Genomic DNA, 14,736 nt, shown 5'->3' on the forward strand with positions numbered 1-14,736 from the left:
ACTAAAAAAAGAAAAAGACATTGTCGAACGCCAGGAATAATAACGCTCTGAAAAGTTTTTAGCGATCGTCGAGAGAGGCAGCGCTCGCTCGCAGAAGGTGATGCGCCTCAGGCAGCTTTAGCGCGCGCACACACACACACGCTCGCGTTACAACATTTTTATACAAAAACGTATACACAGACACACACACATACTAGAAGTGGTCGCGTCGCGTTGTTGTGGCCGAGCTCCGCTGCTGCTTATCATAAAATATGCTTGCTATGCACGCTCGGCTCTTACATACATACGTATAGACGCCGGGAGGACATTGCGCGCGCTCCACAGGATCGCTCGCGAGAGAGAGAGAGAGAGAGAAAATATTATTCGCAGCCCCGGGTAGTGCACATATACGCATTATAATACGGGCTTCCTCCTCCTTCCTCCACCAGAGCAGCATCAGCAGCAGCAGCAGCAGCCACAGCCTCTCTGTCTCTCTTTAATATAGAATGCATATCGAGAGGTCTTTCTTGTAAATCTGCTATGTATATATAGCTATATACAGGAGAGTCGGGCGCGCATCACATTCGACTTTTTACGCGCGCGAGCGAGCTCGAGTCTCTTTTTACTTTTTTCTTTATTTTTCTGCGATATATACCGAAAGAGAGCTCGGGGCCAATTGGAAATTGTCCCTAATAACAGGGGAATGTAACGCGCGCGGGCTTATAACGCGCGACTACGAGAGCAAAAAAAAGCGTATTATATACAGGCCAGTGTATACGTATTGTAAAGTGTATATAATCCACGTGTGCGCGCTGCATCATCGAGACACACACACCCAACAATATGTGAATGGATACGCATGATGTGCGCCTATCTACTAGCCCAATAGTTAACTCCGATAACAAACCGTCTGTTATAATGACATCGAATCACATCTCGTCTATCTTTTTTATTTTTTGAATACATTTAAATTATAGATGACGAAGTTTTGTAGTCCCTTTAAGTTTCTCAAAAATATATCTCTTTGATAATATTCTCAAGATAAATATATTCTCATTAGACGAGTTTTTCGATAGGAGCAAATCGCACTGCCTGGTCTTTCTTTCCTTATATGAGCTTTCGGAGAGTGCCAACGATCGAATACACATAATATGAAGCTTTTGCTCGAGCCTCCAGCAGCAGCAGCAGCGGCAGTCGAAATACGATCGCCGCGCTCGTTCGACCGCGTTGAACTTCCAATTACGGGCAAAATCGGGCCAAACCGCCTTATCGAGCTTAATAATCGGGGTTAGCTCGCTCTCAGGTCGTGCGAAGGCCACGTGGCCAGTGTGTAAAAAAGCTCGGAAGCAGCAGCAGCAGCTACTGCAAGCACACACACACACACCCCTTCCACAGCACGTGCTGTTCCGTCCGCGACTGACTGACCTAGCAATTTTCTCATTTCCAAACGCGCGGTCTTCTCGGTCAGCAGCAGTAGCAGCTTCTCAGCTGTTGTTGTCTGGTTGTGTTGTCATAAAAGTATTTTTCTCGAGATTTGTCGTGCTCTTGGGCTTTTAAAGCACATTTTCTTTGGCGCGGGGGTGGCAATTGCAGCGAGTCATCGTAGACAATGAGACGAGTCGAAATTCGGTTGGTTGGTCGCAGATGATCGAGACACCCCCCACAGAGTGAAAATGAAAGTTCTACTAGCTTTGTGCACCGTCGGTTACTTGGTCACCGTTTCTGCCAGTAATTTCTCATGTAAGTTATAATTTTATTAATTTCAATCACACGCACGTAAAGCTCACGCAATTATGCAATTAAAGCCGTCGAAAAGCAGAAGATAGTTCAAGGCTACACCGCGTCCCACGGCCAGTTCCCCTTTCAAGCGCACATGAAGCGTCGCGGCTGGTCCAAGAGCTGGTTCCCGAGCTTCCTCGTCGGCTGGATACCCACCTGGTTCGCCTCGGACTTCTTCTGCGGCGCCTCGATCATAAACCAGCGCTACCTGCTCACCGCGGCTCACTGCATCTTCGAGTAAGTAATTGAAACGATGAAAATTGCACTATTCTAGGTGATTTTTTTACTGAAATAAATTGGGTTTAATTATTTCAATATTTATTGTTTTTTAATTTGAGATGTGTTGAATTTTAGTTTTTTTTCACAGGGTTTAGGTTTTAATAATTGCTTACATTAGCATTTATAAATAAAATAGGAACGTTAATTTGAATGAATTGCGACAGCGTATTTTTATCTGTTTATTTGTTTTTTCGTACTCTTGTCGGGAGAACAGCGAGCAGTGGCAACAGACCGACGTCGTGGTGGGCACGAACCTCGTCGGCCAGGCCAACGCGACCATCTACCAAGTGGACAGGTTCATCATTCACGGCGATTTCATCAGTCTGGATACCAGCCGAGTGAGTGTGTGTGTGTGCGATAGTCGAGAGATTTTTTCAAAAAAAAAAAACATTTTTTTTCAATGTTATATAAATAAATAAAATGTATATTACGTTGCGAAACAGTGGGACCGCGGCATCAACGATATCGCTCTGGTGCGAGTGACGAAGGACATCGTCTACAACGAGTACGTGCAGCCGATCAGGCTGGCGGCCAAGGATCACAAGCTGCACGAGGGCTCGATCGTCACGATAACAGGCTGGGGCAAACTGAGCGTAAGATCGGCATAATATAGGCAGATAATATTTATTACCAAAATATCGAATCAAGTCTTCGACTCGATTGTAGAATACGTACGAGGGCTCGGCGAAGAGTCTGCAGATGATATCGAGGAAGGTGTCGAATTTTCGCGAATGCAAGAAGCAGTGGATGTACATGCACGAGATACCCCTCGACGACGGCATATTGTGCACCGTCGACATACTGCCGACCGACCAAGGTGGCATATGCAAGGTAACGTTACACGAAATTCCTTGAATAAATAAATAAATAAATAAACAAATAAAGTATGAAAATTGTGTGTCACCAGGGCGACTCGGGCAGTCCGCTGGTCGACGAGAACGGCATACAGGTGGGCATCGCCACGATAAGCGACGGCTGCGGCCTGACGCACATCGTGCCCGAGGGCTACACCAAGGTGTCGCACTACGCCGACTGGATCGAGGCCTGTCTGAAGCGCGACGAGGGCAGAAACTTGATACTCGTCGCCAATTGACGAATATGATCGTGCGTTATTAATTGTTTATCTGTGCTCGCGAGACGAGCAGAGAAAAATTGTGTGTACTCCAAAAGTCAGAATAAAGTTGATGATCGTTGACCAATGTGCAGAGCCAATAATAATACAATAAATCGCATGTAGTTGACACTCGAGTTGCCTATGCTCGAGGATAATCCGCTATCGTTCAGCCTTTAATATATTCGGGACGGAAGCGAGGGCTGCGACACACGATACGCAGTGTATATGCCAATTAGCGCGCGCGAAACCCACATGCCGCAGTCTGTACATTTGCGTGTGCGCGACGTTAATATATATTATAATCAAGTGTATGTGGTTCGTCGTATACGCGACTTTTTTATTTTTGCACGTAAGTCAAGAACTGCATGAAAAAAAGTTCAAATGTACTTACGAGTATGACAATTGATTAGGAACAAAGTACCGTGTAAATTGGTTTTTTTTTAAGAAACTACCATTTATCACGAATATAAAGAATTGGTTATAAATTATTTATTAAATTCAAAGGCGAGAAAAGATCGTTGAACTTGCGTTGTTTTGCGGGCTCGTACTCTTGTCCCGTTGACTTCAAATAATTGGGTGCTTATCGATAGAAAAGTTTAAACTCATTATTTCATTATTTCAATAATATATTCAATTCGATATATTCGGAAATATGCTACATAAAATAGAATCAGACATTCAAAAATTTATTTACAATACATGCAATTTGATACGCATTTAAAAAGACTGCGTAAAAGCTTCATTGTCGTGTCGCGAGCTTCAGTCCTCAACCGCCAAGCAAACACTGTATGAATCTTCGTTCGACAGCTTCTCGATAATGATTACACAGATCTCTTCTGGCAGACGATAGTGTATCAATTTCTGGAAAGGATACAGGGCCCACACCCGGAAAAATTTTTTCCACAGTGTCTCGCACACGAACAAAATGCGATCGTCGTCGTACGGCTCGCGGCCCATCAGCATCTGTACGGCTCTGCGAGCAAAATCCACCCGATCGCGGTACCCCGATCGATGATCCGCCCACGGCCTCTGGAACAATCCGTACCGGGAAAACAATCTCATGATCGTCGTGGCGTCGCCGCGGTCCAGGTCGTATCCACTTTTCTCGAGGCGTTCGACGACTTCCGTAAGGCCACGCGCCAATCTCAATTTGAAAGCGAGCTCGGTACGCCGCGCGTCGAAGCACTCGGCAAAGTGTGTCTCGGTCGGGAAGACGAACGTCGAAAGATCGGCACCACGTTCGAGGAGCTGATCGACCACGGCCGGTAAAATATTCGCCACGGCCCATTGCAGCGGTGTCCTGCCCTCGTTGTCTCGAACATCGACCTGCACCTGCTTCCGGACGTCACCGACGATCTTGAAGAATAGCTCCGTCAAATCGTCGTCGTCTTTTCTCCGGCAAACGACGTGCAGAGGCGTCGATCCCTCGGCGTTGGCCAAGTTAGGATCGGCGTCTCTTTTCAGCAGCGACTCGACGATGGCTCTGTGGCCAAGAGACAGAGCCAAGTGCAGCGGAGTATTGCCTCTCGCGTCTCGAGCGTCGATCTGCACTATCCTTCGAATATCGTCTCTGATCTCGGAGGACATCTCCGACAACAACCGGTATTCGTTGATTATTCTGCAAATCTCGAGCGCAGGAATACCATTGGTCAAATTCCGATCGACCAATCTCCTCGTCAGATATTCTTCCACAGCCTGGTGGGAACCAGACAGAGCCAAGTGCACATCCAGCCGCATCTTGTCGGTGATCTGGAAAAATTTCTCCGCCCAATTTTCACCCTCGTGGTATTTCGCGTTCTCGACGATGACGTGCAGAGCGGTCGATCCGTTTTCCGGATCGGCGCAGTTCGGATCGGCGCCGTGCTCCAGCAGCAATTCCGCCACGCTCATGTGACCCAAGGACACGGCCACGTGCAACGGTGTCCTACCCTTGCACCGGGCATCCACGTCGACCTTCACTCGCGACAAGCCGAACAACTCGCGCGTTCGCTCCAAGTAGTCGGCTCTCTGGCACAAATGGTGCAGCGGCGTCAATTTACTGGCGTCGATCGCGTTCGGATTGGCGCGGCCCCGCCCCAGCAGCAATCTGTACACGGCCGCGTTGTCGCTCCTCAGTGCCAGTATCAGCGGCAGATCGCCGCTTCTGCGGCACACGCGATCGGGATCGACCCGGCCGCGCTTGAGAAACTCGTGGACGACTTGGTAGCAGCCGAATTTGCAGGCCACGTGAAAATGCGTCGTGCCGTGGTCGTCCTCGTAGTTCGCCTCGAACCTGTTGTAAATGTCGAAGAGGTCGGAGACCATCTCCCTCCAATCGTCGTCGGGCTGGTCCTTTGTACCCGCTTTGTGCAGCGCCGTGACGCGGAACAAGGTCTCGCCGACCACGGGCTTGTCTCTGAAGCCCGATTTAGCCACGAATTTGACGATACTCTTATTTCTCGAAATATTCGTACCATCGTGACAGCTGTTTGTTGCGCACTCCGTAAGAAGGGCGTGAATTTCGTCCTCGTGGAAAACCTCTTCGAACTTCGGAGGCTTTCCCGTCCAATCGCGGATCAGATTCCAGAGATCGTCGAGAAGTTGAACTCGCCCGTCTTTGCTCCCCCAATCGACATTTTTTCCCAAGCTCTTCAAATTTCCCAATCTTGTTCTGACCATCGCTGATGATTTACGATGCTTTGAAATTTTTTCACGATGATCACTTGCTTCGGTCGACGCGCGATGTTTACCCTCTGCGGCGGCGTGACGTGTACTGACGATACACTTAACTGTATACCATCTGTATAGAAAGTAAACACGGGCTTCGAGGCGCGAGAGATACGTTTTCCTCGAGTTTCGTGTATAATAATTTCAAGTGGAAATGGACGTTTTTGTATTAAATTTTAGAAGATAATTTTTAGAAGTATATGAGATGAGAAAAGAAGATCGATCGTTCGAAAATAACAAAAGAGGTTGATTCCTTTACTAATTTTTTGATAATTATCATGATATAATATTTGATTATGTTCGGTTTAATGAAACAAATTTTCAAAACTCAAAAACAGTCGAGTAAGAAAATGAGGGAATCCCCTCGACCGAGTCAAGTTTTTTCGGATAATCACAACCCTTAGTAATTACCAAAATAATGATTAACTGTTGCGTTTGCCATTACTCATTGCTCAGCTTACGATTTTTCTTGACACTCGTTCTTGTTAAAAAACAGAAAATTATTCAAATCGTTGAATTCAAAGATTATTAATTAAATTTCAATGTGTAAATATTTAACAGAAATAATAGGTTTAAGACCAAAAAATTATCATTGATTGACTCGTTTTAGACTATTTTTATGTCAAAACTTAAGAGTATGTTACAAATATTTATAATGCATTTGAAATGACTTAAAAGTGACAACTCAATCGTTTCAAAAAGTTTAATTCATTCTTCCAACACTTTCAATACGACTTTGAACCTTCACCGCTAGATGGCGAGCAACTTTATCTGCAAATCCGCAAGTGGCAAAATGAAAATAATTGCGTATAAATCGAAGCCCTGTGTTTATAGAGTATTTTTGAAACAGGGTTAAAGCGCGCACTGCCTGTGAGAGCTTGAAATTTTTAAAAACACCCACGTACACAGTGAGCTCGATCGATCGATTCGAGTATCGTCGAGTATGTCATAATTTTATATGTGTATGCGCTTGTACTTCGTACGAGCAGTTTTGGTTGAATCACACATCCGATCGAATTACGCACCCCTGTGGAAACGAGACAAAAAAGAAAAAGGTAAAAATCGCGTCGCCCTTTGGTGTATATACGATATAAAATAAAAACACGGCAGCTCAATCTCCTCGTACGTCTGCTGTCCGTAATGACCCCTGCCATTTCCGCGTTCTCTGCGGGCTCGAGTCGAGTATATATATTGCCGAGAGAGAGAGAGCTTCCGAAATGGAAAAAAGGGTCTGTCTCTCTCTCTCGTGTGTGTGCGTATTATAATGTAACAGAAAAACCGGTGGTAATCGTCGATTAGGAGTCTCGCGAAACGTAAATGGGCGGCTGCACTACTACTACTACTGCTGCTGCCTCCACACAAGGTATATATGAGCCAAGAGAGACTGATATCAAGTTCGTGAGATCTGAGATTTCGGGTCGAGATAAGCGGATACGCGACGTAGTCTCGGGCCCTGCGAGCACGCGCACACGCGCGTTATATATAACAGATGCTCGAGTTCGGTTAAGTTCCGCTGCTGCTGCTGCTGTCCGTTGCCCTGTGATGCCCCTGCTGCACTCGTATTTAGAGTATAAGGTATGTATACCTTCGAAAACCTTCCGTTTTTTCGTATAAACGTTTCGTTCGCCGAGCTAGACGCTCCGATGTACCGTAATTTTATGCTCCCTTTTGCTGTCCGATGGTCGATTTTTATTGAGCTTTTCGAATGGTTCGTAAGTATTTGGAATATGTAAATGATAAGAAAAACAAAAATTTATCGTCGATTGTAAGCGTCACACGTACTTTTCTTGTCGCGGTTATGGCACTTTCGGCCTCGTTGATCGTTAAACGAGACCAACAGCTCGGCGTTTTCGAGATAGCGCGCTTACGCGTATAGAGTCAAAGATAATAAAAAAAAACAGGAGAGAAAACATAACTTTTAGAAACGTTTTAATTTAAAACACGATGCATATAACGAACAAAGGGAGCAAAAAAAAAGAAAGAAAGAAAGAAAGAAACAGCTCTCATTGCTTTTGCGAAATCGCTGCAACGAAACGCGCGGAGCTTTGTGCCGTGGCGCGCGCGCACCTAGCCAACACACATACACAGCTCTACGTATGTGTGTGTACTCGCTCATTCGTCGACTCGCAGTTGTAAATGTGTATGTGTGTGTGTGTGTGTGTGTACGTGTGCGTGCGTGTATATATTTGGTGCAGCGAATTGTAGTTTCTTATCGTAGCGGAGCATCGTTGTACGCCGCCGCCGCAGCCAGAGCCGCGACAATGGCAGTCGCTTCCTCGACGCGCACAATGCGTGAAATGAAAAAAAAAAAAAAGAAAAAGAAAAAAAAAGGGACGTTATAGAGCGTCGACGTCGGCGACGGACAACACACGTACGTACGTACGTACGTACCGTGGAAAAAAATGATCTCGTTCGCGCGAGCCCGCGAAAACGGCCACTGCACACAGCACAGCGGTTCGTATTATACATATATAGCCCTATACCGCGCGCACAGCATTCTGCTGCTGCTAAGCCGCCCTCGAGCTGCTGCAGCAGTGGCCCCAATTCCATTCTAATTTAAATACAGAAAACCCAATGCGCGCTTGGCTCTCTCACCTACCGCCGCCTGCCTGCATAATCCCTATGAAACAATTACTTTGCATTTTATTGCCGCTTGAGAATAAGACTTACCCACACGTGTGTATACGAATCACGACTTTATATGTATAGGTACGAATTCTTCGCGGTACGGCTTGTAAACTGACGAGTCTTACAAAATTTTGCATGATTTCCACACTCACATGCGCACACACACGTAGAAATATATTGTTTTCGTGGATTTATTTGACTTCGTTTATAATTCGAGTAATCGAAGGTGTATACGCCAGTAATATTTCAATTGGTTCCGTGTTCGTGGCGTCGGTGACGAGTTGAAGATACGTTGATATTAAGCCCAAAACTGAGACTAAAAAAATAAATAGAATAATAATTTTCCAAGCAAAAGTATCAACTCGATAGAAGCTCATCTTTCTATTGGTTCCGTAAAGCAACCCTGATAGACACGTTCAAAACATTTCCATAATATCAGCTTTTATTCACAACAGACAAAAAAATATTTTCGATGCTTAAGTTATTTACTTTAGCTTATACAAATACTTTTACTTTTCCACTTGCAGATATACAGATAATAGGTACCTCACCATCTAGCGTCGAAGGCTCAAAGTATCACGAATAAAAACACGTGTCATATTCTCATCGTGTATGCTGTACTTGATTAATTGATCTGCGGAGTCGATCGGACGCACGAAGACTCCGAAATTGTTGTTTCGTTTTGTGAGTTTGTTAAAACTAAAAGAATAATAGCGTGTGAATAATAATATGAAATAAAATCCATTCTACTTATAGAATTATTTTTACTTTGCCACTTGCAAATTTCACAAATGATGATGCTCGACATCTAGCGGTGGAGTCTTAAAGCTGGTTGAAAACTGATGAACAGAATTTGAAACAATTACAAAATGCGATCAATAATCTTTACTCAATATTAATCGTAAAATCATCAGAAACGAGCTAATGAATTATCATAAATTCTAAAAAATGTCTGATGACCAAAAAGCGACCGAGCGACTCAGTCATTGAGTCATTAAAATTTACTGCCGAAACAAATTAAAACACTCGAACTATGCAAGACTAATCGTAGTTAGCCTGACTGCAGTTTCGGTTTTGTCCGCGGCTGTGATTCGGTGCTCCGCGATTCGCGTAATAATACACCATATACCACTGTGTGCACAAGCGAGAGTCACGCGCGCGTGCACGAACGAAAGAGAACACATATATATGCATATAATAAAAGTGATTCTCCGTCGATGGCGCAGCGGCGATAAGCCTCTGATAAAGTTGTTAATAGCCACCTTATTCCCTTTCTTATTCGCTCGGCCGCTCGTTTTCTTTCTTTCTCTCTCTCTCGCTGCTACTTGGCGAAAATTAAATGAGAACGTTCCGTGTTCAGCATGGCGCGAAAAAGCCTCTGCTATACGACGGCAAAACTTCGAGCCGCGCTCGAGCTCACACAGACACACACACACGTCATATTATTTTGCTCGTGTGCGTTCGAGTCGAGCTATATAGCTAGCTAGCTCGCTGGCGCGCGCGCGGGCACATTTAAAAGTATGATGAGCTCTCGCACTCGCGCACTTCCTCGGCCTCGGTTCGACTCCCCGAGGAAGACTTTTACGACAGGACGCGGCTGCGGGACTGACTCGTAGTAGTAAAAGACGAAGAAGAAGAAAAAAAACACGGCACAAAATGAAGCAGTTTACGTGCAAAACCGAGTGAGAAGCCGAAAAGGTGAAAAATATACACCGCGTGCGACGATCGGTGCCGCAAAAAGTCTAAGCACGCACCGCAGCAGTCCTGTCTCGATGATGTTGCACGCTCGCAAGAATGCGTCGGAGAATCGAGCCGCGCGCGCGCGTACATATACACACAGCCATTGTTACACTTGGGGTGGTAAATGCTCGAACAGAAAAAAAAAAGTGAGAGACCAACATACACACGGACATATATATGCACGGCCAGAAAGAGAGAGAGAAAGAGAGAGGGAAAACAATAAAGAAGCGAAATAGACATTACGGATGAGGCGTACTCATTATCTTTATTACTCATCTCAACGAGCAATTCTTTTACACTCCTTATGTATATATAGGAGGGACTCGGTCGTACTTACACACCGACACACACTAGCGTACGCGTCATCTACTATGCCATAGTACTCTACTTAACTACTCGTCTTTCTTTCGACTTGCGTTTTTAACGCGTGTCTCTACAAATCCACGGATCATAAATAAAACGATCTTCTTTCTCTCTCTCTCTCTCTCTCCGCGTGCTTAAAAAAACGTGCAGCTTTATACATATACGCTATGTACTTCCTTCGTCGTCGTCGACGAGTATGTATATAGGCCTATTTGCACTTACGGCTTGCGGTCGGCGCGTTAATTTTTACGCGCGTTTATCTTTGTTCGGCACAAAAAAAAGCAAACGCCCGGCGATTGTTGTTGTTGTTGCTGCGAAGCCATGAAAAATAGGATCGAGGTATAATAAGTGACTTTGCCTACATATATAAATAAAAATATATTTGCCAACCGATCGCCCAGCAAAAATTTTCAATCCGATGATTCGATCTCGGAGTTGCAAAAAATAAATAAACAGACACACACACACACAGAAACGCGTAAAATACTCCATTCTGGAATGCGCGCTTGCGAGGGCGCGCGCGCGAGCCGAGATAACTTCTCTCTCTCTCGCTCACGCAGAAGAGATTTATACAATCGGCGAATCGCCACGACGACCGAGACGACGATTACGAGACGAGAGGCCTCGAAACAACTTCATTCCGTGCGTTCTCGAGAATCCTCCACTTGTGTCTGTGTGAGAGAGGCATTGTCACGCAGGGAGAGCTGCAATATAGAGGTGTTAGCTTAATAAATTTGCAGCGTCGCGAAGAGAGAGAGAGAGAGAGGAGCAATGCGTTTCTCTGGCATCGGTCCTCCTGCGCACTTTGTCGTCTTGGTATGCAGCAGCAGCTTGCAGAAAAAGGGCCTTTTTCAGCGATTAGCCGTGGCCTCAAAGTCGAGAGCGAGCTGTGGCCCTCGTTGTTTCGAGCAGCTTCGAGTGATTCCACACACACGTATAATGTATTATACGTGTGCACAAGAGCTTCGTTTATTTTGTCACTAATTTAGATGGTCTGCGCGGAGAGCCGCTGATTAGGATTTGATTTATACGTTGGCCCCTTTTTTTTCTCTCTCGCCCGCCGCCCCCGATGCGCGTTGTGTACGTACGTATGTACGGCGACACTCGAAGGAAATTAGCTCGTGTATAAAATTGTATAATGTAAAACTCCCGCGCAGGTAAAATAGGCTCGAGCATGCAACAAAGTAGGTAGGTAGGTATCGTGCGGGAGAATTTGTCTCGGAGCCGACGCAATATATATAGGTATATGTACGTCGTGTGAAGGTGGCACACACCACCGAGTTTTAGGGCAATACATCACTCTTTCCCGCGCGCGCTGCTCGCCTAGGCACAATATATTCGTTCGGGCGCGAGCATGTCCTGTGCTCGCGCATATAGCATACGTATAAAGCTTGTGCTCACCCGTGTGCCGCGTGTAGTATATGTATATATACGCGGCCCCCGTAATTAATCTGAATTATGCATAAGATCCGTCAAGGAATCGGACCGATAAGGCGTGTGTGTGTGTGTGTGTGTGTGCGCGCGAGCGAGCGAGCGAACCCAAGAATTCACGAGTATAAGAAACGCATTTGCTGCTTGATCGATGATCTCGTTCGCTGGTGCGCGAGTGTGTGTGCGTGTGTGTGGGAGAATGTGTATTATATACTCTTCATTGTTCTTAAAATGTTATTAATAATAATTTTTTTTTTTTTTATTATATTAAAGTGCTTTTACCTGGGAAGGCATCTGCAATTACTTTATTTAACAATTATAACTGGAAAATTACAAAATTAAAAAATAGAACAAATATTTTACAAATTATAACCTTAATTTTACAAATGTTTTTGCGTTTATCAGACTCGCAGTCCACATACGCCGAAAAACTCGCAGAGTATCAGGCACGCCTCTATATTGGGGCGAGCAATGATACATTCCACGTTCAGTGGAGGGTGTACCTTGATATTTTTCAATTTCCCGAGCATTTCCTTTCTCTGTTTATCATAGAGCCGGCAGTTCCAAAGAACGTGATTCACGTTTTCGTCTTCGCGACCACACCTGCAGCGTGAGTCTGAGATGATGTTCTTTCTCTCAAGTGACTCAGCTAGGCTGGTGTGGTTGGCTCGCATTCTATTTATAGTGACGATGTGCTGTCGGGATAGCTTCATCCCGGAGAACCATGGGGTCGAGCGAGTGCTGTGGAAATACGCGAAGTATTGTCTTCCTTTATGTTGTCCATCCGCCTCGTTCTTTCCGTTGCTGTTATTTTTGGCCGTGCGTGCAAAGCTTTCCGATAAATCCGAAAAAGGGACCAGAGCCGGCTGTAGGGGCTGTTCCCGAGTAGCCTCCTTGGCCACGGCGTCCACCACCTCATTGCCCACGATGCCCATTGGTGTTATTAATAATAAGAATTAGATTACTTATGTATAATAACTTCGCTATGTCGTTTGTGAGTTTGCGACATTGCGTTGAGTGAGCCTCTAGCGTCGAGAGCGTGTACCAATCAAGTTGGCACATTTTCGCGAATAAGAGTAAATTATTTATTCAAAAGGTTTTCAGGAGGAGAAAAGTCTTCAAAAGTATTGTTATTAAGAAGAAAACAAATTTTTTATGAGATATTAAATTGAACTAATAATTCATTTTATTTTTGGATGATTTATTTATAACGACTTCCAGTGTTTTCAGAGAATTTTCAGCTTCTGAATTAAAATTTTTTTTTCGTTTTACTTTTAATTATTCAAAAATTTTAAGTTACTTAGAGATTTTACAGCAATGTATATTTTCTTGCAAACGATTTGATCAATGCACCGCATAATTTTTACCAGATGATTTACAATAAGATTGTTACGTTACACCTATTTTTGCTCACCCGACAATTCAAATAAAACAAGTATATACCTCGGAATAACGCTAAGCAAAACAGACGTAGCTTCTGAATATATAGCTATCAAAATCTCGCGATATCATACGCAATGCATCAAGATAGATTTGTTCGTGGCGAAATTGCCTCGGTCGCAAGGCGCATACATATTATATCGCCGAATCCGCAGAAGAGAATTTGTCTCGCGCGGCGAGTCGAGAGATAACGTTGTATGGTAAGTAGGTGCTAAATAGCGGGGCAGCAGAAAAATGAGTGCACCCGCGGAGAAAGAGAGAGATTGAAAAAGCCGACATCGGGCGAGGTGTATACACTTGTATTGTAATAATACGCACCCTCGAGATTATAATATGTGTGAATTATGAATCGTTGAACACTTTTTGGCCGATCGAACAGCAATGATAATATCTCCATTGAATATTTGTTCGGGTAATTCTATTTTCGAGACGCAATTGCTAATCCAAATCAAATCCTAACTAATCGTTCCTTCTTATATATCTACCAAAGATGGATTTGCCGCTTGTGGAAATTGGCCGTGCGACATCTACAGTCGCTCAGCGAACTACTTCACCTATTCATCGGATTCATTCTAGTAATTTATATATTTATGATTTTAATTGTTGTAAAGTAAGTTTTTTTTTTAGATTTACTCAAAATATAATGATATTTTTCATCGTTCGATGCGTTATTCAATTGTGCCATACAAAGACATAGCGTATGCGAAATATTTCAAACACTTTAAGTTTCGTTATATCCAAAATGTGATTAAAGGCAAGCAAGCGAATGATAAAAAAAAAGCTAAATTAACCCGTAACTTTTACAGACCAGTACGTGCAAAATTACATCTCGATTTTCGCGATGATATTCTCGCCTCGCAATTCCCTCTAACTCGTTTCGTACCGGGTGAAGCAACTTCGATTCGATGTTTCACTCGAGTTTGAGAAAAGCTGCGCTCTGCCTCGTCGTCGCTGTATATGAATATATACTTTCGGGCACAAGGCCTCTTTTGACCGGCAGTCGCCACGGCGTGCAAATACGTGTGTACTCGTGTATACGTACGGTACACACGTATGCGTGCGTGTAAGTGCACATATATATGCGTTTCCTTTGTTACTGCACACTCGCGATTATATTATTGTATATAGTGGTAAGATCACTCGTGTCGGCTCTTCATTATCATTATTATTATTTCTTTTTTTTTTAAGCATAAAATCATTATTACGTTATTACGAGTGTCAGAATTTCCCGTCGTGCGATTCACCGCGTACGTATATGTGATTGTGCAACGTGCCGA

At 44.3% G+C, this 14,736-nt stretch overlaps 1 protein-coding gene across 1 annotated transcript; it reads left to right on the forward strand.

Moving 5' to 3' along the window:
* Window positions 1-1,652: 1,652 nt before the first annotated feature.
* On the forward strand, window positions 1,653-3,130 carry LOC106654577 (chymotrypsin-1-like). The gene is made up of 6 exons (XM_014374501.1): window positions 1,653-1,719; window positions 1,785-1,995; window positions 2,174-2,375; window positions 2,481-2,630; window positions 2,704-2,868; window positions 2,945-3,130. The coding sequence occupies exons 1-6, from the start codon at window positions 1,653-1,655 to the stop codon at window positions 3,128-3,130; spliced, it is 981 nt and encodes a 326-aa protein (XP_014229987.1).
* Window positions 3,131-14,736: the final 11,606 nt, after the last annotated feature.

Source organism: Trichogramma pretiosum, unplaced genomic scaffold (genome assembly GCF_000599845.2).
Source record: "Trichogramma pretiosum strain Unisexual culture from Peru unplaced genomic scaffold, Tpre_2.0 scaffold23, whole genome shotgun sequence".
Classification (NCBI taxonomy): domain Eukaryota; kingdom Metazoa; phylum Arthropoda; class Insecta; order Hymenoptera; family Trichogrammatidae; genus Trichogramma; species Trichogramma pretiosum.

Bases quoted from the DNA above. Each gene is read 5' to 3' on its own strand.
- LOC106654577 (XM_014374501.1), top strand. From the start codon at position 1,653: ATGAAAGTTCTACTAGCTTTGTGCACCGTCGGTTACTTGGTCACCGTT. The intron at 1,720-1,784 runs GTAAGTTATAAT...ATGCAATTAAAG, and splicing joins TTCTGCCAGTAATTTCTCAT to CCGTCGAAAAGCAGAAGATA. The intron at 2,631-2,703 runs GTAAGATCGGCA...ACTCGATTGTAG, and splicing joins CAGGCTGGGGCAAACTGAGC to AATACGTACGAGGGCTCGGC.